General features: G+C 41.2%; 1 protein-coding gene across 3 annotated transcripts in view; it reads right to left on the bottom strand.

The window, feature by feature from the left end:
• RASGRF2 (Ras protein specific guanine nucleotide releasing factor 2) overlaps positions 1–22,377 on the bottom strand; it is a 502,009-nt gene that overhangs the window by 74,643 nt on the left and 404,989 nt on the right. For 2 of the 3 annotated variants that reach the window (XM_073624437.1, XM_073624438.1), the window contains exon 17: positions 3,081–3,173. The exons of the other annotated variant lie outside the window; for it this stretch is intronic. In XM_073624437.1, coding sequence (XP_073480538.1) covers positions 3,081–3,173 — 93 coding nt within the window. The remainder of the gene's footprint in view (positions 1–3,080; positions 3,174–22,377) is intronic. 3 annotated transcript variants of the gene reach the window in all.

Here is a 22,377-nt window from a genome sequence, read left to right as displayed (position 1 = left end):
TTTTCTTTTCAAAATGGTCTTTGGGTACAGTGTCGCAGAACTGTGCAATTGTCAGATAAAGTAACACAGTGCCGTATCGTAAAAAATGGCCTGGTCAGCAAGGGGAGTAAACCTTCCGGAGCTGAAGTGGGTAACCCTCACAAATAACGCTGAGCCTCTATAAGGACTGAAATACAATGCATGAAAGAGGTTGGCCAGGGACAATCAGGATGGAGAGGAAATGGCAAGATGATGATGGATGAGGCAGACTCTATTGAAATTGCTGCAGTTTATGAGAGGAGTCAGTAATTTCAGTAGGAAAGAGAAGCCTGTACAACTGTGCAAGACTGAAGGGAAGGCTAGAGTTCAGCTTTAAAATACAGAACATATTAAATGAGTTTTATTTACCAAAAGGTAGAACATTGTAACTCTACAAGGTAAATGTGCGTTTATAGCTGCTTTATTTTTCTTGTATATGATTGTGTATTCAAAGTGAACACAAACGTCTCCATTTTAGGCCTGTACTTTCATTTTCCTAAGTGAGCATTTCTACCTCAATATGTAAAGGACTGGTAAAGGTGGTCAGCTGTGTGGATCACATTTTTTTTTTTTTAGATTCCAGCATAGTGTGACAGCTTGAGAGTCCTCTGAGAGTTTGAGAGGCTGCCCAGCGTTTCCCTGATTGCTTTTGCTGCCACTGCTGCCAGGAGTATGCACAACAAAACACCCAACAGTCAGAAAAGAGCAATGATACAAATAAGGTAACCTGAAAAAAAATATATACATGCATACAGAAATGGAATGTATAATATATAATAATAATAATAATAATAATAATTAGGGCTGAAACAACTAATCGATTAATCGACAACGAATCGATTATGAAATTAATCAATTACTATTTTCATAATCAATTAATCGGCCAATAACATAACGGGGTTAAAAAAAACTAAAGTAAGCCCTTTATAGTACAAAAAGAGCAAATAATCGCTACTGTAAATATTACTTTCACAGTTCTACAGTAAAAAAAATGAACCCCTTACAGTAGTGATTATCTGCTTTTTTTGTACTATAAAGGGCTATTTTTTTTAACCCCATTATGTTACTAAACATCTTAGACCTGGTTCACATCTATGCGTTCCTTTGGTGCTTTTTGCAGAAACGCACTGCAGTTCATTTACATGGTTTCCTATGGGACACGTTCACATTTATGCTTTTTTCAGCCGCTGCATATTTGGAAAAGGTCAGGGACTTTTTTTAACGCAAAACAGTGCTTTTTTGGTTCAATATACTTCAATGGAGAATCTGCAGAAAAGCATGTAATGCGTTTTGGCAGCAATTTGTGTTTTTTAATCTGCCCAACAACAAATTGGCCAAAAAATGCAAAAACGCAAATTGCAGCAAAATCACGTGCGCAAAAATCAAAACGCACAGCAAAAAGCACTGCAGAAACAGATCAAAAGCAAACTGCATAGGTGTGTACCGAGCCTTATGCTGGCCACACGGATCAATTTTCAGACTAGAATATTCAGATGAAAAATCTTTGTACATTCACTGAATGAAAGAATGTTTGAAATTTTCACTTGTTTTTAACATTCTGTTTTTAAAACAAATGTAATTTCTGAACGAAAACCACATCCACTGTCTGAAAATTCCTTTCACCAAGAAGTTTTCTATTTCCAAATTTTCTCATCACTGTGGTTGAAAATGAACATTGACTTGACCCCACTAACGATTAGAAAATCGAACGAACGTTCTTAAAATTACATTTTTTTTTTTTTTGAAGGAAGACATTGTTTGTTCTTTAAATAAAAACAAAATGATCTCTGAGTCTGATGATATATACCAGATTCACCCTTTAATAGTATATATCCTCTAAAAGTACATACAGTATATCTCTGCTTTAATAGTATATACACAGTATATCTCCTCTAATAGTATATCTCCTCTAATAGTATATACAGTATATCTCCTCTAATAGTATATACAGTATATCTCCTCTAATAGTATATACAGTATATCTCTTCTGTCTGTTATTCTCAGAGTGGATTACATATTTTGCTCCCTAACCATATAGTTGGTTATTTATATTTACCACTGCATATAGATATTTAAGAATAAATTGCCTTTTAAAACTTTACATATTACCTAAATTATACACCACACTTTTTTATTTAAGGTTATTAACCGATTAATCGATTAATCGAAACAATAATTGGCCAACTAATCGATTCTGAAAATAATCGTTAGTTGCAGCCCTAATAATAATATATAGAGTCTTGGTGAGAGATGACCCCTCAAAGTGTATGTAAAGCCAAAGTTCTTTTTTTTTTTTTTGATTGAGTGTTGAAGGGTTAGAAATACTGTCAGGCAGTTTGGCTATGATTGGGTATTACAGCCTGATATCTTTTAACTGCATCTAGTTGTTGAAGCTCAATGGCTCTGGCCCTGTAAAAAGAAGAGAAAAACAATCTCCCTGATGAGACTCAAACAGTCAAAAAGAAAAGGCAGATGTTCAAATCCTTCTGTATTCTATTCAAATATCCCCACAACAAAAAGGTACCAACATACAAGGGTTAATAAAACAGCAAAAAGGTGGCTTTACATGTCCTTTAACATGTTGCCAACCATGTAATGCATATGTGCGATGGCAGACAGGCTGGGTCTTAACACCCACATGCAGCATATTCATGGTGGCAGAGGTTTATGTACTGACAAGGTGCTCACTGCACACTTCAGGCTTAGTGACCAAGCTGGCACAGGCACCTCCCTGTCTTTGTTTGTGATTGGGAACCTGCGGGATGGGCTCCCAACCATGTGAGCACTGTGACAGCCAATCAAACTAATCACGTCACCGGGAAGACAGCCCCACCCCCTGGCATTAAGACCTAAAGGGCTGTTAGGAGGGTGCAGAAAAAGGGTTAAGAGCAGCCTCTGCCTCTCCTTTCCCCGTGATGAAGGGTATATACCGTTCACTAAGTTTTGAGGAAACTGTGATGTAAAAAGGAGGAACTTTTGTAAATTTTAGAAATTGCTGGGAAAGTTTAATACATGCCCCCTACAGTGCCTATATAGTGTCTCAATCATTTTGTTGCTCTCACCTGGTGGACTTCCATGTCCAGCTGCTGCAGTAGCGATGGCAAAAGCCGAGGCAGGAGAGACAGAACAGCAACGTGATGTGTCAGAGGTCTGCACTGTAACCGTAAAAAGAACGATGGGGTCATTGCTTGATCAGAAATAAGGAACACTATTACATGACTCATTTTACTTTTTAAAACAAAGAAATGCAATATTTGCCTTAAAGCTAAGGGCTGTTCCATAATTAGGAGCAGACACCCAGTACACATGGTCCCACATCATATTAATTTTCATTAAAAAATGTTCCCTTTTTTCTGTTCTTATTCGAGAAAAAAAATTAAATCAAAAAAGTTAAAACCAATCAATAAACTTTCTAGTGCAAAATTGCAACTGTGCTTAAAGAAACACCATCACCTTGCCCATTCAAGACATAGAGACACTGTCTTTTCAAAGGGTCCCTCTGATACTCACCATACCAATGCCTTCCTCTGCTGCAGCTGGTAACAAAACCCCCAGTGTCAGCCGGTGTCAGATGCTAGGGGACATCACTTCATTTGTAATATAGCAGTGCTCAGTCCTAATGGAGGGAGGAGAAGCAGGGGAGCACTAGTAAGATGAGTTACAGTGTGTCGGGGGCACCTTTGCAAAGACACTGTCACTTTGCCCTGAATGGCCAAGGTGACAATGGGGGGGATTTACTAAAACTGGAGAGAGCAAAATCTGGTGCAGCCGTGCATGGTAGCCAATCACCTTCTAACTTCAGCTTTTTCAATTAGGCTTTGACAAAAAGCCCAGGTTCACACTGCTGTGGGTTAGAGATTGTGGGAGTTCAGCTGAACTTGGACGATTTCAAACCGGCAATGCAGTCCGACTTCGGGGGCGATTTGACAGACATCTGTGCGGGTTTATGCACAGATGTCTATTGAAATCACCCCCCGAAGTCACCAAAAGTAGTCAAATTGCATGCCAAATTGGCCCAATGTGAACGTGGCCAAAACCTTGGTTTCTATGCAGAGCTGCCCCAGATTTTACACTCTCCAGTTTCAGTAAATTGACCCCCATGTCTCTTTAAGTAGGCAACTTTGTAAAGGCATTTGGTGCACTCAACAAAGACATGCTAATACGTTAATTGTCTCCTGTCTAAATTGGCCTAGTGTGTGTGTATGTATGCATGCGTGTGAGATAGGAACCTTAGACTGTAGGCTCCCTAAGGGCAGGGACTGATGAGCATGAATAAAGCACTGCGTAAATTAACAGTGTAAACCTATTAACCTGTTATAAACCTATAACAAATACAAGGCACCGAAGATCGTGCTGTGGGAGTGTTTGAAAACAACTGTCCTGCATCACAAGCATGGGTTCTCAGATCACCAGGTTACTGAAAAAAGATAGTAGGGTGGACTGGTATATTACAACAATGCCTGGCTGACAACTGAAGAACAGGACAATTAGTGTGCTCCGTGTTTAGATTTAAGGATTTCATTATTAAATGGAGTGTCCATCTAAATGTGCCAGCTCAGGCCTTGTCATAAACACATTAACCTTTGCCATAATCTGCAAAATTAAGCAGAGGAGTACCGAAATGCAAAATGTAAGAAAATACATAAAACCAGAGGGTTTAGAAATGTACTCAGCTGCTCTTGTGGTACAAACTGGCAAATACACAAAGCACATCTTGTAGAAGGAAAGACAAACACTGCACACTTCCCCTATAATCCCACACGTGATGTGCAAATGTATGTAAACATGCACGCAGCACTAATCCCTGGGGCTAATTAAAAGATTAGGCCGAGCATTGCTAGTGTTGATTTAAATTTAAATACCCATCAGTCTTTGTCCCCTAAAAAATTCAAGAAAACTAGTCATGCCTTTCTGAAGAAGCTGAATGTTCGTTCTAAAGCTAAGTCACACCAGCAACTTTGAAGCAGAGAATTTTGCAGCTTCACATTTCTTTGATTCCTTTTAGGGTGATATCTAGCTAGCTACAGAATCCCAGGTATAGCAAAGAGGACAATTCCATAACTGCTTCAAAACAGCTTGGGTGACATGACCCTTAAATTAATATGAATACCTATCTTACCTATAAAAGATTTTAATTTACCCATTTACCCGAGCCACATACCACAGCTCTAATGTCAGGATCCATTCACACTTGCAGTGTGGTGCATAAGCACAAGCACATTACTGCTAATATATTACAATGTATAGTGTTAATGGCTCTGATAGGTTGTATGAAGTCTCCAAGTGATAGGTGCTGTTATGGTGTAAGGCATTTGACAGCCAGTGGAGAATTCAAGTGACCTTTAACTCTCAAGCTGAAGTGTCAGAATCAGAATAAAGCTAAAAAAGGGGGCAAATATACAATATATCTTTCAAAAAGAAGCCTGCAGAGTTCTAAAAAGTAAAAAAAAAACCTCACAAAGTGGGCTGTTTCCATCACATAAGAATTTCCATACGAGCATAATAAAGTGTGTAGAACAAGAATAATTTCAGATATCTGGTAGTCTTAATATCTTCCATCACTAATAACACAATTCGTGGATCTGGCCTAACAGCCAAGTCACAGAGAACATTCAGAGCATCGACCACCGACTCACAATAGGTGCAAATAGGTGGGCATTGCCACACCATATGGAAGAATGTGCCAGTAGAGGAATGACAATGTGTACAAAGAGGGCTAACAGAGGGGTAAATGGAAGCCAATCTCTGCGGCGTATAATATATCCTGTATTTAGGAGAATTATTCCCGCGCTATCAAATATGGAGACGGCTGGAGATGGAAAAGCTGCATGCGCCAGTTCGGGTAAACACCTGACCTTTTAATTAAATTTATAAATGGGTGGTGCTGCGCTAATCCTAGATACAAAACCCAGGTGGCTTAGGTAATGATCATAGTTTATATCACCAAAAAAAATAAAAAATTATAAAGACTCGTTGGGTAACTAGTACAAACAGTGCGTATCACTGAGCTGGATAAAAATATCATAAGTGTGACAAAATAAGTATAATAAAACACGCATATTAAAAACTTAGATCACCAAGGTAAATATCTGACTCAAAATTAGTGACAAAAAACAATCCTAAATAAAGTGCAAAGTGATTCAGGCTATGTGCATAAACAGCTCAAAAGTGACAATGTGCAATGTGCAAGCAATGTGCACAATGTGGGGTGGTATTTACACCTCTATTAAACAAGGTATTTAGTAAACTAAACTTCATATAAAGTGCAAAATGTGCAAAAAACTCCAGAAATAGATACGGTATTGATGTCCCAAAGAATAAAATATATAATGAAAAAAAGAATTACACACAAAAAAGTCCTTTTTTGAAATATGTGACAGCAACGTGCTGACATGCACACGTTGCAATTAGAGTGCTTTAGGTGAATCACATCTCGTGCTTCTTCGTGTGCAGACACTCCAGTGGGTAGTGGCCCCTTACCTTAAAGTAATAGGGCAAAAGCATATGACCAGAAGATCTTTTGTAACATCCACCTAGGGGCTCCTGCGCGTCCCTCACCGTCCTAGATCCTAGGATAGGTTCCCTCAGGTGTAGTGCGGGGGGTTGTAAAGGATGATAGAGCAGGAGGAAAACCCAATAGTGTAATTCCGTTTGATCAAAGTAACTTGTTTTTATTATAGAAATACAGGTACTCACATTAACAATTGAAAACAGCGGTTGTATCCGACGAGCGAAGAAGTCACGTGTGGTGTGACGTCACGCGTAGGGACGGGACAGGCTGCACACACTGTCAGAGGCTTACGAGCTCGCCGCTCGTTGGATACAAATTGGGCCGTAACAGTGTGACTCAGCTGCAAATATCTAAATACAGGGATGCAGGCACAACAAACTTCTCCTGCATTATCGTAAATGATGAAACCCTCCCATCCATAGTAACATGTTTTAAGGCCACACCTTGGGATCCTTTAGGTGAAAAAGATGTTGCAACTGAGGATTACCCCAAAGGGGAATAGGTAGAGCCCTCTCTATAGACCTCCCTAGCCTGCACACAGACTGTATTTGTCATTGTCATAGGAACGTTGACAGTGGGGTGGGCCTTAGGTCCTCTGTAAACCAAATTGCAGCATATGACCCTAGAAGAGCAGCCTCCAGAGTCACTGTCGGGCTGTTTTTAGGTTGACTAAACCATGACAAGCATGGCCGCCCAGTAATAAATTAGAAAATTTGGTAGGGCTAAACCCCCCTGAGACAGGCACAGTTGTTGTGTTTCCTTTGCCAGTCTGGGAGGCCTCCCCGCTCACACAAACAAGACAATGAGACTGTCCAGCTTAGCAAAAAATTCTTTGGTATGGATATTGGAGTGTTTCTGAAGAAATTTGGGTAAATATAGCCTTGTTTTTAGGTTCAACCTACCCACAGGAGTGAATGGTAAATCCTGCCAGGCCTGGCATTTGCAAGCAAATTGAGAAAGTAAAAGGTAAATATTATCCTCTAAATAGGCCACCAATCTGCCCCCTACCCGTACACACCCAGATAGGTGAACTCCTCCACCCACTGCAACGGCATATGTGTCACCACCCGCCAAACCTGAGGGATGAAGGGAAAAAAAGACTGACTTTATCCAATTAATACAGATTCCAGAATAATAACAAAACAATTGTATAATTTCCAACACAGAACGTAATGATGATCCCTGGTCCTGGAGGTACAATAAGGAGTCATCTGCATAAAGAGAAATCTTCTCCTGGAGAGGTCCAGTCAGAATTCCCTTTGCCCTAGGATCCTGGCATAGGAAAATCGCCAAGGGTTCGATGGCCAAGGAAAAAAGGCCCAGGAAAGTGGGCATCCCTGTCTCGTGCCTCTATGCAAGGGGAGGGGGCAGAGAACACACCACTGACCCACACCTAATGACCGGGTTTGTGTACAAAAGTTTAAGCCAAGCAAAAAAATTAGGTCAACTGAATCAAATGCTTTTTCAGCGTCAAGACAGGCCACAACCCCTGGAGAATCCTCAGTTGCTGTTGCAATATGTGTGAACAATCGCCTGATATTAATGTCTGTCCCTCTGCCTAGCATAAACCCCAACTGGTCTGAAAGCACCAAAACCGAAATGACCGTGTTCTAACAGTGGATGTTCAAACGTTCACATTCAGCAGTAAAATGGATGGTATGATGAAGACACATCCGGGTCTTTGCCAGGCTTAGGCACCACCATCACTGCCTCTGACATCATAGAAGGCAGAGAACCATTTTGCAGGGATGCCAATAGCAAGAGCGATGGGAATATGGTCTGTAAACAGAGCACTGAAACCAGAGCAGATCAGTCCTAATTAACAAAGGGGCGTGTGCGTTTGTTAATCTGCTGCTTTTTCTAGTCTAGAAGAGTGGTGCAAGCATTGTGCTTGCACCACTCATGTTTAATTCCTCTCATTAGAGCCAGGATCACACAGTAGCAGTCTTCACCAAGGGCAGTATAACAGCTGCTTCCAGGCACTCACTACAGGCCTTTTGAATAGCTGTTTTTTTTCTTTTTTTTGCTGCATAGCAACTCTGCTTGGAACTAAAACACACTTGACACGTGGTTGCTGCAGGCTCCCACTGGCTCTGCTGAGTGAATTTGATAGCTGAGTCAAATTTTCCATGGCTGCAAAGCAAAGTGTCAGGGTTACAGCATGTGTACAACCCTCTCTGAATGTCTTGTTAGTCTTTCAGTGGGCAGTCGGGGAGGCTTAAATACCGAAGTAGTTAAGAATCTTCATTTAAAAAATTGTATGAATATTCACTTCAGTTATCCAATCATGTAAATAGCAAATGTCTGTTCAGTTTAAATACTGAATCATGTGCAGATGCTTTTCTCATGATTGAATAACTGAATAAATAATCACACATTTTTTTAGTGTGATGCCTTTAGTAAATCAACCCCAATGTGTGATGTGTTGCTCTGTTTATTGAAGCGGATACCATCCGTTTTACTACAGAGAAAGAGACTTGTTTTAATGGCAAGTTTGTAGCTTAACCACTTCAGCTCTGGAAAATGTACCCCTCTTCCTGATCAAGCCATTTTGTGCTGCATTACTTTAATTGACAATTGCGTGGTTGTGCAGAAATCGGAAGAGATGACCGAGCTGCCTTAATACATTACTTTAAAAATATGTGTAATGTGTTTTATTTTTGAATTTTTTTTTTAGGTGAATGGGTAGGGGTACAATGTAAGCCATACTCATTCACATAGGGTGGGGGGCCAGGATCTGGGGGCCTTCTTGTTAAAGGGGCTTCCAGATTCCGATAAGCCCCCTGCCCGCAGACCCTGACAACCAACACCCAGGGTTGTCGGGAAGAGGCCCTTGTCCTCATCAACGTTGGGACAAGGTGCTTTGGGGTAGGGGGGTGCAGGGCCCCCTGCCCCAAAGCTCCCACCCCCCCATGTTGAGGGTATGCGGCCTGGTACAGTTCAAGAGAGGGGGGCGCTCGCTCATCCCCACCCCCCTGTGTGCTCGGATAAGGGTCTGGCATGGATCTAGGGGGGACCTCAATGCTGTTTTTTCGGCGTTGGGGTTCCCCTGAAAATACATACCAGACCGAAGGGCCTGGCATGCTCTTGGAGGGGGAATTGCCGTTTTTTTTTTTTTAATTTGGCATGGAGTTTCCCCTAAATATTCATACCAGGCACAGTGCCTGGTATTATCAGGGATCAAAGTCAGTTCCCTGTTCATTGAAGTCGGAGAAATGTCGAACTTCAAGTCGCTGGGCAAAGTCGGATCCAAAGTGGTATGACTGTCGTGTTGTACCAGTGTGAACCCAGCCTAAAGCAGGGTTAGGTTTAAAAAAATATCCCAAGCTTTGAACATCTCACGGAGCTTTGTGCAATCCATCATCTGAACATGGAAAGAGTATGGCACAACTGTAAAACTACCAAGACATTGCCGCCCACCTAAACTGACAGGCCGGGCAAGCATTATTCAGAGAAGCAGCCAAGAGGCCCATGGTAACTCTGGAGGACCTGCAGAGATCCACAGCTCAGGTAGGAGAATCTCTCCACAGGACAACTATTAGTCGTGCACTCCACAAATCTGGCCTTTATGGAAGAGTGGCCAGAAGAAAGCCATTGTTGAAAGAAAGCTATAAGAAATCCTGTTTGCAGTTTGCGAGAAGCCATATGGGGGAAACAGCAACCATGTGGAAGAATGTGCTCAGGTCAGATGAGACCAAAATTGAACTTTTTGGCCTAAAAGCAAAATGCTATGTGTGGCGGAAAACTAACACTGCACATCACCCTGAACACACCATCCCCACTGTGAAACATGGTGGTGGCAGCATCAAGTTGTGGGGATGCTTTTCTTCAGCAGGAACAGGGAAGCTGGTTAGAGTTGATAGGAAGATGGATGGAGCCCAATACAGGGCAATCTTAGAAGAAAACCTGTTAGAATCTGCAAAGACTTGAGACTGGGGCGGAGCTTCACTTTCCAGTAGGACAACGACCCTAAACATACAGCCAGAGCTACAATGGAATGGTATAGATTAAGGCATATCCATGAGTTAGAATGGCCCAGTCAAAGTTCAGACCTTAATCCAATTAACAATCTGTGGCAAGACTTGAAAATTGCTGTTCACAGACACTCTCCATCCAATCTGACAGAGCGTGAGCTGTTTGCATAGAAGAATGGGCAAAAATGTCACTCTTTGGATGTGCAAAGCTGGTAGAGACATACTCAAAAAGACTTGCAGATGTAATTGCAGCGAAAGGCTTGACTTAGGGGGGCTGAATACAAATGCACGCCACACTTTTCAGATATTTATTTCTAAAAAACTTTGAAAACCATTTATCATTTTCTATTTTCACTTCAGAATTATGTGCCACTTTGTGTTGGTCTATCACAAAAAATCACAATAAAATACATTTTTGGCTGTAACATGACAAAATGTGAAAAATTTAAAGGAGTATGAATACATTTTCAAGGCACTGCAACTGACACTTTTTTGGGGACCAGTGACATTAATACAGTGATCTGTACTAATGACACTGGCTGGGTAGGGGTTAACATCTGAGGCATTCAAAGGGTTAACTGTGTGCCTAGCTGGTGTTTTACTGTAGCGGGGGAGGTGCTTGTACTAGGGGAAGGCATAGATCCATGTCCCTGCTTTGCAGAAACACAGGATCCAAGCCTTTCTTACTGACAGAACGGCGATCTGCCTTGTTTACATAGGCAGATCACCGTTCTGCCAGTGTACTTAACGATCAGCAGGTGTCGGCGGACATCGGTAGAATCACATCGGGAGCGAACTTCCGGCAGGGTGCACTCAAGCTCAATACCAGAAAATTCAGGATCACATATATATACGTGATCCTGCACAGTGTGGCCACCCTGTAGCAGTAAAAGTACTATAGGGCGGTCGGCAGGTGGCAGCTGGTTAATGAGTGGATAATGAAATCCAAATGTATATCTCTAACAAGGACTGTGACAGCAGTTAAAGGGTTGTAACCCCCGGCAACATACATAGGGATATTGTGGATAATCAGATTTGTTTATACACCTGGATCTGCTGGATACACACAGAAAATGCTACAGGCAAAATGATTCATGTAGAGTTGAGCGTTACAAATAGACTACAGAATGCATTGGATATAATCGGGTGAGGTGCTTCCTAGCTACAAATGAAAAAATCGAAGTGCTTTTGCATACGCTCATACGCTGTTCTCACGTTTACAATAGCACTGCTGTATACAGGAGTACAGAGCAGCACAGCCATTCATGTTACACCCCTTTCACACTGAGGCACTTTGCAGGCGCTATAGCATTAAAAATAGCGCCTGCAAAGCACCCTGAAACAGTGGCTCCATCCACTCCAGTGTGAATGCCAGAGGGCTTTCACACTGGAGCGGTGCGCTGGCAGGGTGTCAGAAAAAGTCCTGCCAGCAGCTTCTTTGGAGCACATTAGAAGCTGTGAACTCATCGCTCCTAAAGCGCCCCTGCCCATTGAAAACAATGGGGCGGTGTTGCTATACCACCGGCAACGTGCCACTGCAGTGATGTTTTGTGGGTGGATTTCACCCCTTTTTGGCCGCTAGCAGGGGTTAAAACCACCCCGCTAGTGGCTGAATAGAGCTGCCAAAAATAACGCCGCTTTACCGCTGACACCCGGGGCGGCTCAGTGTGAAAGGGGTCTTAATGACAGGCTGTACGCTGCACCTGGGCTGCCTTGGCAAAGGAAATATGATGGCAATTACACTGAATGGCCAGCCTGTGTGCAAGGACCCTTAAAGTTTTTAATTTTTAGCATCTCAGCCTGTTAGATCCTATGCATCCAGTAATCTGTTTCTAGTGTTTATTTACATAGTAGGTAAGGTTGAATAAAGACAATAGTCCATCCAGTTCAACCTGTGTAGGTGTCGATAATGCATGTCCAGGACTCTTTTAAAAATATCAATTCTCCCCACTGACACCACCAATTGTGGAAGAGAGTTCCACATCCTTATTGGCCTGACAGTGAAAAAACCCCTGCGCAGCTTTAGGTTAAAGTGGAACTCCACTTTTGTTGAGAAAAAAACATTCCCCTCTGGGTGATCTATGTACATTGCAAGGATTATAACAAACTTTATTGCAGATTCCTACCTTTTGTTATTCTGAAGAAATCCCTCTGTGTTTGTCTGTGCCTGTGTTTGTCTGTACTGAGTGGGTCTAATGGGAGTGGTTTCATAATTAACTATCAGGTGTGCAGCTGCAGGGCTCTAATGAGGAAATCTGCTGGGCCTGCATCCCTTTAGACGTGCTCTTATTGAAAGTATCTCACCAAAAATGAATTTTTTGTTGCAGGGGATGCCTGAAATCTGACTTGTATTTTAGGCAGACTTCTGGGAAAATTGGTGAGCCAATCACACAAGCAGGAATTTATGTTTCTGTGGAGTGGTCAGTACACACTCTGTGTACAGAACTCCAGGTAGCCATATTGCAATGCATTCTCAGAAAATTACAGTAGCTACTGATTGAAAAGGAAAGGTAATATTATACAATATGATTAGTGTCTCAATTATATGCCCTATATTATTTTTCCTTTATTTGCTATTTTTTCCCCCACGAAAGTGAAGTTACCCTTTAAACCTCTTCTCCTACAATCTCATTGTGTGGCCCCGTGTCCTCTTACAATCCCTGAGACTAATTAGCTTTTTAACTATGCTGGGATCATCGTTGAGGTATTTGTAAATCGCTATCATATCCCCTCTCAAGCGTCTCTTCTCCAGCAAGAATAAATTTAGTGCTTGTACTGCTTTCTCATAATTGAGGTCCTCCAATCCCCGTATTAATTTCATTGCCCTTCTTTGGACTCTCTCCAGCTCCAGCACATCCCTTCTGAGGACTGGTAAAAAGAACTGGACAGAATACTCCAAATGTGACCTAACCAGAGTTTTATTAAGTGGAAGAATTATAGTTTTATCTCTGGAGTATATCCCCTTTTTTATGCATGCTAATAGTCTGCCGGTTTGGTAGCTGCAGCTTCACATTGCATGCTATTGCTCACTCTGTCATCTATTAGCACCCCCTGATCTTTCCAAGACGGAGCCTTGGGGTACCCCACTTACTACTCCAGACCAGTCTGAGTACACATTATTTATCACTACCCTTTGGATGCTCCCTTGTAACCAGTTTTCTACCCAAGAACAAACCTTATGGTCCATGTGAACAAACCTCAGCTTCTAGATTTAGCATCTATGGAGAACTGTATCAAATGCTTTTGCAAAATCCAGATACATCACATCCACGGGCCTCCCCCTATCTAGATGGCAGCTCACTTCCTCGTAGAATGTTAACAGATTGGTCTGGCAAGAACGATCCTTCGTAAACCCATGCTGACTACTACTAATGATACTGTTATCTTCAGCAAATTCTTGGATATAGTTCCTTACCATCCTCTCCAATAATTTACCTACTATTGATGTTAGGCTGACTGGCTTGTAGTTTCCAGGAATATGTCTCTGCCCTTTTTTGAATATTGGAACTAGGGCTGGGAGATTTTCTTAAAAAAAAAAAAATCTTCGATTCTCTTAAAAAAACTCGATTCACGATTCGAATTGAGTTTTTTTTTTTCTTTGGAAACCGCGCCGGTCTTGAGGCGCTGTGGGCATGAGCTTTTAGGCAAGGCCATGGCTTCAGCCTAGTCCGCGGCGTCCGGCCTCGCAGACTAGGCCGAAGCCACGGCCTCACCTAAAAACTCCTTGCCCGCAGCTCCTCAGGACCGGCGCTGCGGGCATGAGTTTTTAGGTGAGGCCGCGGCTTCGGCCTAGTCCACGGCTTTCGCCTAAAAACTCATGCCCGCAGCACCTCAGGAACGGTGCGGTGAAAAAAAAAAATCTAAAAAAATCGATTTGTTTAAATTTTGAATCGATTTGACCTCTCAACTCGATTCAAGATTTAAATCAATTTTTTCCCCAGCCCTAATTGGAACCATGTTGGCTTTTCTCCAATCAGCTGGTATCAATCCTATCAGTAAGCTGTCCACAAAAATTAGGAATAATGGTCTGGCTATAACCCAACTTAGTTTTGAGGACTCTCGGGAGTAAGCCATCTGGTCCCGATGATTTGTTTGTGTTAAGCTTATCTAGTCTCTCCTTGACTCCGGCCTCTGTTAGCCACAAGGTTACATCCTGTGACATTTTTATGAAAAAATGGCCACCAGTACATACTCATCAATTACACTATATAAGGACACCTTTTCTATCTGTTGGTATCCCCTGATGAAGTCACTTGACACGTGACAATACGCGTCGGGATTGGGCAGCAGATTTTTATTGCATCAGTCACTTTATTGGCACGTTACTATGGGTTTTTAGAAATATTCACTTTATTTATTTGTTCATGTAAAATATGGTGTACACATTGCTTAAGCTTCATTTTATTGTTGACAGCGCAACATCATCTTTATTTATTCACTTTTTTAAGCCACGGATTAGCTTTTCGGTGTTTGCAGCAGTCTTATTCACCTTGAATACATTTGTGTGATAGCGCAGGAGTACCATTTCACTTACTATCCAAGAACAAACCTTATGGTCCATGCAAACAGACCTCAGCTTCTAGATTAAGCATCTATGGGGAACTGTATAAAATGCTTTTGCAAAATCCAAATACATGTTGATTGAGAGAGTGAGGTTCTCCTTTAATTACTGCCAGTTTCCTAATCTTCAAATTTTTAAAAATTTGTTGCATTAGGCTGGGTTCACATTGGTGCGATGTCAGACATCTGTGCGATGTCTGTGCGATGTAAGCTTAGCCATACAGATTGTGTGGCTAAATTTGCATCGCATTCGGGCCAAACTTGTGCAGGACCCTTTTTTTTGTCTGCACCAGAATCTGATCACATGGGTATTCACACCCATGGGATCTGATTTCTGCCTGAATCGACAGTTCGCACTGTGATATGGGAACCGGTCTGGGGGTGTCATTAACTTTGTATTGACACTTCCAGCAGTTCGCATAGGGCAGTGTAAACTGCCTGTAAGTCAGGTGCGATGCGCAGTGGATTCGCAGGGTTTCCCGCATCGCACAAATGTGAACTGAGCCTCCATAATGACAGATTATGAAAGTAATTGTAAAGTACTGAATTGTTTTTTTATTTTTTTGGCCCCAAACCTCCTCTTCTCAGTGTGCCACCATAGGAAGCCACTTCCTATGGTGGCACACCTGCTCGCTTTATCCCGAGCCGTGTTTCCTGTATCTATAGACACAGACAGCATGGTTCGGCCCCACCCCCTCATCACTGGATTTGACTGCTAGCAGCGGGAGCCAATGGCTCCTGCTGCCTCAGCAAAGTCTGTGAGATTGGGATGTGAGAGGAGAGTGCCGCTGCAGATGGGCACAGCGCTGGATCATGTGAGGACTCAGGTAAGTATAAGGGATTTGAAGGGGCGATGCATTCACCTAAACATTTATTGGTCTAATGCAAGCAATGCATTAAGGTAAAAAATGATTGGGCTTTAGAACCACTTTAAGTTGACGGACATAAAAACGACCTGAATTTGTCACATGTTGGAATGAGTAACAAAACTGTTGTAAAGCTTTCCTGAACTTAGCACAGGAGATTTTAAAGGTACCATACTGCCAGAAAAGTTTCATGAATGCTTTATTACAGTATCTCACAAAAGTTAGTACACCCCTCACATTTTTGTAAATATTTTATCTTTTCATGTGACAACACTGAAGAAATGACACTTTGCTACAATGTAAAGTAGTGAGTGTACAGCTTGTATAACAGTGTAAATTTGCTGTCCCCTCAAAATAACTCAACTCACAGCCATTAATGTCTAAACCGCTTGCAACAAAAGTGAGTACACCCCTAAGTGAAAATGTCCAAATTGGGCAGAAGTGTCAATATTTTGTGTGGCCACCATTATTTTTCTGTACTGCCTTAACCCTCTTGGGCATGGAGTTCACCAGAGCTTCACAGGTTGCCACTGGAGTCCTCTTCCACTCCTCCATGACGACATCACGGAGCTGGTGGATGTTAGAGACATGCTTACCCAGTCCATCACCTTTACCCTCAGCATCTTTAGCAAGGCAGTGGTCGTTTGGAGGTGTGTTTGGGGTCATTATCATGTTGGAATACTGCCCTGCGGACCAGTCTCCGAAGGGGGTTTGGTGAGTGTTGATTTGTGCTTTTCAGTTTGCACTTTTCATTTTACACTTTTCATTTCGCGCTTTTCAGTTTGTCAACCAGCCATGTTGCGGAATCGGAGGAGATAACATGCTATTTATTATTGGCCTTGGAGTTATTGCTTTGACATTTTTTTTGGTTAAATAATGATTTGATTTGGTGTATTTTCTATATTTGTGGATGCATAGAATGTACTTTTTGGTTAAGTTCTATTGGCAGATAGCATGTCTAATTTTATTTGTTTTCTTTTTTTAATGCATAATAAAAAAATTGTGGAGAATAATACTTGGCTATGTGTTTTACTTCAAATGACAGTTTAGGAGTAGGCAGTTACATTTTAAAAAATACAATGTAAAACTAACAAGGGACAACAATATAGTTGTATCTTTGATCTTAAAAACTACGTGATAATGGTGTTGTGGTAACTTGCCAAATAAAAATAAAAAAAACATAATAATATTATTCTTGATATCACTAGAAAAAAAAGCCTTTGAAAATTTGTTTGCAATAACTCCATCAGCATCACCAGCAAAGCAGCTTCATTATTATCCCATTAAAGAAGAAGAGAATGTGCGCTGCATTTGGAGATCTCATAATTTGCCACGTCACAAATGTTAATTCTCCATTACAAATGCTAGTTTACAAGACCGACCACTTCTGGCTCATCCTTGCTTCCGATCATGCGTGTTTGTCCTTTGGACTTTTGTCCGACGGACTTGTGCGCACACGCTCGGAAAATCCGACAACACACATTTGTCCGCGGAAAATTTGAAAACCTGCTAGCCATCATTTGTCCGCGGAAAGTCCGACAACAATTGTCCGATGGATTATACACACGGTCGGATTTACTGCCAACAGGCTGTCATCGAACATTTCCCGTCGGAAAGTCCGATTGTGTGTACGCGACTTTAGGGAGGGCTATAACCCCTGTTAGTTTATTTTTGTTTTTGCCATCTGTCCCCCATTGGGGAGATTTACCTTCACTTCCTGTCCCAAAGCTAAAACAGGAAGTGAGAGGAAATCTCTACAAATTAAAGGAACCAGAACCAGTGTTCCCACTGGAAGATGTTCCCTCTATTACCTTTCTGGGGACAACCCAAAGTTTGTGATTTTCTTTTACTTTCACTTTCAATAATAATGGTAAACAGGATAAATAAAGAGGGAGAATCTGCAATAAAAACCTGACCGGGGTTCTAACCCCTCTCCACTCTGTCCAAAACTTTTGCCCTTAGTTATACTTTAAGTAAATCAACCCCAATGATTTTTTTGTTTTTCCATATTTAGGTTTCTATGCATTACTGTTGCGAGAACTGATCCAAAAAGGTAGACTACTCAAAATTGGCCATTATATTTTTACATTCCTTAAATACCACATGCCTGGGCCACTTTATGTTTAACTCATGCATTTAATTATTTATTCCTTTTTTGAATTTATTTGAATGCTGTTTTATGCGATATTTACAGAGTGCTTTTGGATTTTGAGGTGAATACCGCATAAGGTGATAGTGAATTGGCATTAGTTTTCTTTTTTCTGCTTTCTCTTGGTGATCTGACCAGGAACACACCTTCTGTATTAGACTGCCTTCACTCTGGATGGATGAGCACAGGGGGCACTGCAGACAGCAGCACTGAAGCCAAACTCCATGGCACACTTTATAATAAGTTACAGCAAACAGATTTTTTCTTTCTTTTGGGATAAAGGTTTTACATGAATAAATAAAATGTGATCATTGTAAAAACCCCTGTCAATGTTAAATGGTTTGCCTTATCTCTGTAACTGAAAAATCTGGACGAGAGATTGTTCTTTTGAAAAAAAAAAGACTCACTGGCTGGATCACCAGATGAAAATCGAAGGAAGAAAGCCTAAAAAGAAAACTAATGTAGCCATTACATCTAAGAATTTATAAGCTGCAATATAAGAAATGTTCACGCTTCAGTTTAATACCACCTTAAAGCGGGGCTCCAACCAAAAGGGGAAGCTTCACTTGTTTGACCGGCTTCCACTTCCGGCTCAGATCACGACGGCGAACTGAGTCGGAAACTTGCCCCCCCTCCCCCGCAGTCATCTGTGGCACATCACAGATCCCAGAAGACTACAGGACCATTCACAAGGCGCAGCATGACTCACGCATGCGCAGTCAGAAACCGGCTGTGAAGCCACAAGGCTTCACATCCTGTCTCTATTACTTGATATACCAAAACCTGAACCTGATTGAAAAATCATCTCGGGTGAGGACATCGCTGGATCCAGGGGCAGGTAAGTGTCCTTATACTAAAAGTAAGCAGCTACAGTATTTGTAGCTGCTGACTTTTAATTTGTTTGGGGGGAGCCTGAAGCTCCTCTTTAAGGTTGCTAGAAATATAATTTTCATAACTAAAAATATCCAACTGACAATAACCATACTAATGTAGAAATAGCATTGCATTGTTAACAATAGCAACAAGTATTTTGCTGGGACATAGCTATATGCAAATATTCACAAAGCATATCTCCATGTACTAAATAGCTCATCCATGGAAAGTTACCATGACGACACCCTTCACAAATCAATCTTTTGAGTACAAATATATATTTTTCACCTTGAGCTTTAGTTACCATGGCAGAATAAAAAAAACTAAGTTCCCATAGCTGTCTATCTCCCTAGATATAAAATGTCTCTTTTTTTTTTTTTTCATAAATACTCTTATTCTATATTAGTTTTAGCAAGCGACATAAAACCTAATTCAGACAGAAGCAATGCATACAGCAAGGTCTTCTTTAGTGATAAATTCATTAAATCATTAGAAACAGCCATCATTTTGGAATATGGTCATCCTATATAATTAGGTGTCTCTTGACAGCACTGTAAATTCCCTATAATGGGTTTTTTAATTATACTCCTATGCTTGATCTCTGACACTGCGCACAAAGCAAGGTCTATAAAGACATGAATGAGCGAGTTTGGGGTGGAGAAACGTGACTGGCCTGCACAATCCTGACCTCAACCCAATAGAACACCTTTGAGATAAATTAAAGTGGAGACAGCGAGCCAGGCCTTCTCGTCCACATCATTGCCTGACCTCACAAATGCGCTTCTGAAAGAATGGTCAAACATTCCCATAGACACACTCCTAAACCTTGTGGACAGCCTTCCCAGAAGAGTTGAAGCTGTTATAGCTGCAAAGGGTGGGCCAACTCAATATTGTACCCTACAGAATAAGACTGGGATGCCATTAAAGTTCATGTGTGTGTAAAGGCAGGTGTCCCAATACTTTTGACAATATAGTGTATGTTCTATATGGTCTAAATACCCATAACAATTTCCAGTTTCAATATAAATAGAGAGGTAAGAGGTGGGAGATGTGAGAGGGAAGGCCAATGGGGGGAGGTTTAAGGAAGAGTGTGGGAAGCTGAACAAGGTAGAGAGAGGAGGATGGAAGAACCATAGAGGTAGAGAAGAGGATCAGGGGTTAAGGGTTGTCCCCTTGTGGCTTACCCTACCCATAGAATGTGGCTATAGAGTAAATGAATATCATTTTTATTTTTATCAACTATACAGTCAGTGGCTAAAAAATAGTTTCCTAAGAGGGGTGGCAAACCAAGTTTCTGAGTTGGGAGGATTCTTTATAAACACTCCAAGCAGCCCACATGTTGTGAAGTTTATCAATATCATCCTTATTAATGGTTATGAGAAGTCCAATATGCCTTATCTCATTTAGAATAGCAGCCCTTTCCCCCAGTGAGGACATCTGGGTGGATTTCCAATGTTCTGGGTATGACCTGTCTGGCAGCAAATAGGAAAAATCTCAAAATTGTCTTTCTGGCCTCAGAGATCAAGCATAGGAGTATAATTAAAATTCATTGCTGAATGTAGCTTCTAAAATAAATCATTTTTTTTACAACATAAGATTATAGAAATGAGGAACAAGACGAAAAGATATTGTTTATAACCGTCATGAACTTTGGCTATAAAATATAGTTACTAACAATTTTTTATTGTAGGAAGCTGCTTGTGCCTGTGCTGAGTTTTTAGGGGATTGGCAGTAGCAGAGGTTGACAAGCAAATAGAAGCACATTCTAAAGTAAAACCACTTTTGTTAACAAAAAACTCCCTTCAAGTCAACTATATTTTGTACATCCAAAGCATTTTAGCAATCTTGGGTGTAAATCCTTACCTACTTTTGTACTGTACATACTGAGCTAGGTAAAGCTAGTGCACTTGCTAAAAGTGAGCAGTTAGTATGAGGGTCTGCCTAACAATCTGATTGGCCTTAGCATTGTTAGAGGAAAATACTGTGTCCAACCAACATCCCCTTATATACAGTATATTCAATTTTTAACAAGTATCTCACCAAAAATGAAACATCCCAGTAACTATTTGCTAAAAGGAACATACTAAAGTACGAACAAAGAAAGTTCGATTATGGATGCACAATGCTTGGAACAGCCTATTAGGGACCCTTTTATGAAGCATGCATTTGGAAATTCACTAAAACCTAAACTGACATTTGCCCAAGATTCCACAGCATTCGCCTAGCATTACACAGTCATAGTTATCCTATTTACAACAGGATGTATGTGCACCAGGCAAATGTAGCAGCTGGAGAACAGATGCAGAATCTCACATTTGCATTACATACTATTAAAGTGATTGTAAGGCTTTGCTTTTTATTTTTTTTTTAAATGACAAACATGTCATACTTACCTCCACTGTGCAGTTAGTTTTGCAAAGAGTGGCCTCAACTTCTGGGGTCCCCCGACGGCTCTCGCGGCTCTTCCCCACATCAGATAACCCCCTAGGAGAAGCGCTCTCCCGGGGGGGTTATCTTGTGGGCGAGCTCCAGAGTCCATAGACGCCGAATGTAGGACTCGGCCCCTACACCCGTCATTGAATTTGATTGACAGCAGCAGGAGCCAATGGCTGCACTGCTATCAATCTATCTAATCAAGAACCCCAGGCAGAGAGGAAGTGCGTGTCCCCGGTAAGGGAATACAGGACTCAGGTGAGTAAAACGGGGGAGGGGCTGGGGGGCCGGTAAGTGACAGAAGTTTTTTCACCTTAATGCATAGGATGGTGAAAAAACATGAGGGTTTACAACCCCTTTAAGAATTGTTTTACGATGTAGGGAAATCTGCTGGCATTAGCTCTCCGTGGTGCTGAAATTATGTTTATATGGTCCTGGTGACAATGGTCACTTTTTTTTAATGCAAACACTTACTTTTTGGCACTAACAGGAAGTATCTGAACAAGGACCTTCATGGCAAGATCATCGGATATTATTTTGAAATTTTTGAAAAAACATTAACATGTTCAAGTTTTTATTATTTTAGTGATTGGGTTTACAATACATACACTTTAAAGTTTTTTTCCACCTTTGCAGCCAAATTGGCATAACATCTACTTTATATTTGTTACATGTCCCCATTCACACAGAATAACTAAAAAAATATTGAAAATTGCACCTTACCTTTTTTTAGACGCTCCATTTTGGACTCTCTACAAATCCTAGGTAGTTTTCTGTGTTTATGAGGGGGCTGGGCAGCTGTGTTTGCCATTATTAATAAATGATATCTTCAATTTCATTTGTAACTAGATTTAAACACTGCCTGTTCTAACAAAGGGTTAAATGTGTGGCCATTTATTGTATGTTAATGAGGCTAGACCTAGGACAGGTTCACTTTAACATTGTTCAAAAAAAAAACATGCAGTCAGCTACGACACCTTCTCCTGGAAAACA

This window comes from Aquarana catesbeiana, linkage group LG01, assembly GCF_042186555.1.
Source record: "Aquarana catesbeiana isolate 2022-GZ linkage group LG01, ASM4218655v1, whole genome shotgun sequence".
Classification (NCBI taxonomy): domain Eukaryota; kingdom Metazoa; phylum Chordata; class Amphibia; order Anura; family Ranidae; genus Aquarana; species Aquarana catesbeiana.
Note: the sequence above shows the minus strand (reverse complement) of the source record. Positions and strands in the feature narration are given on the sequence as shown.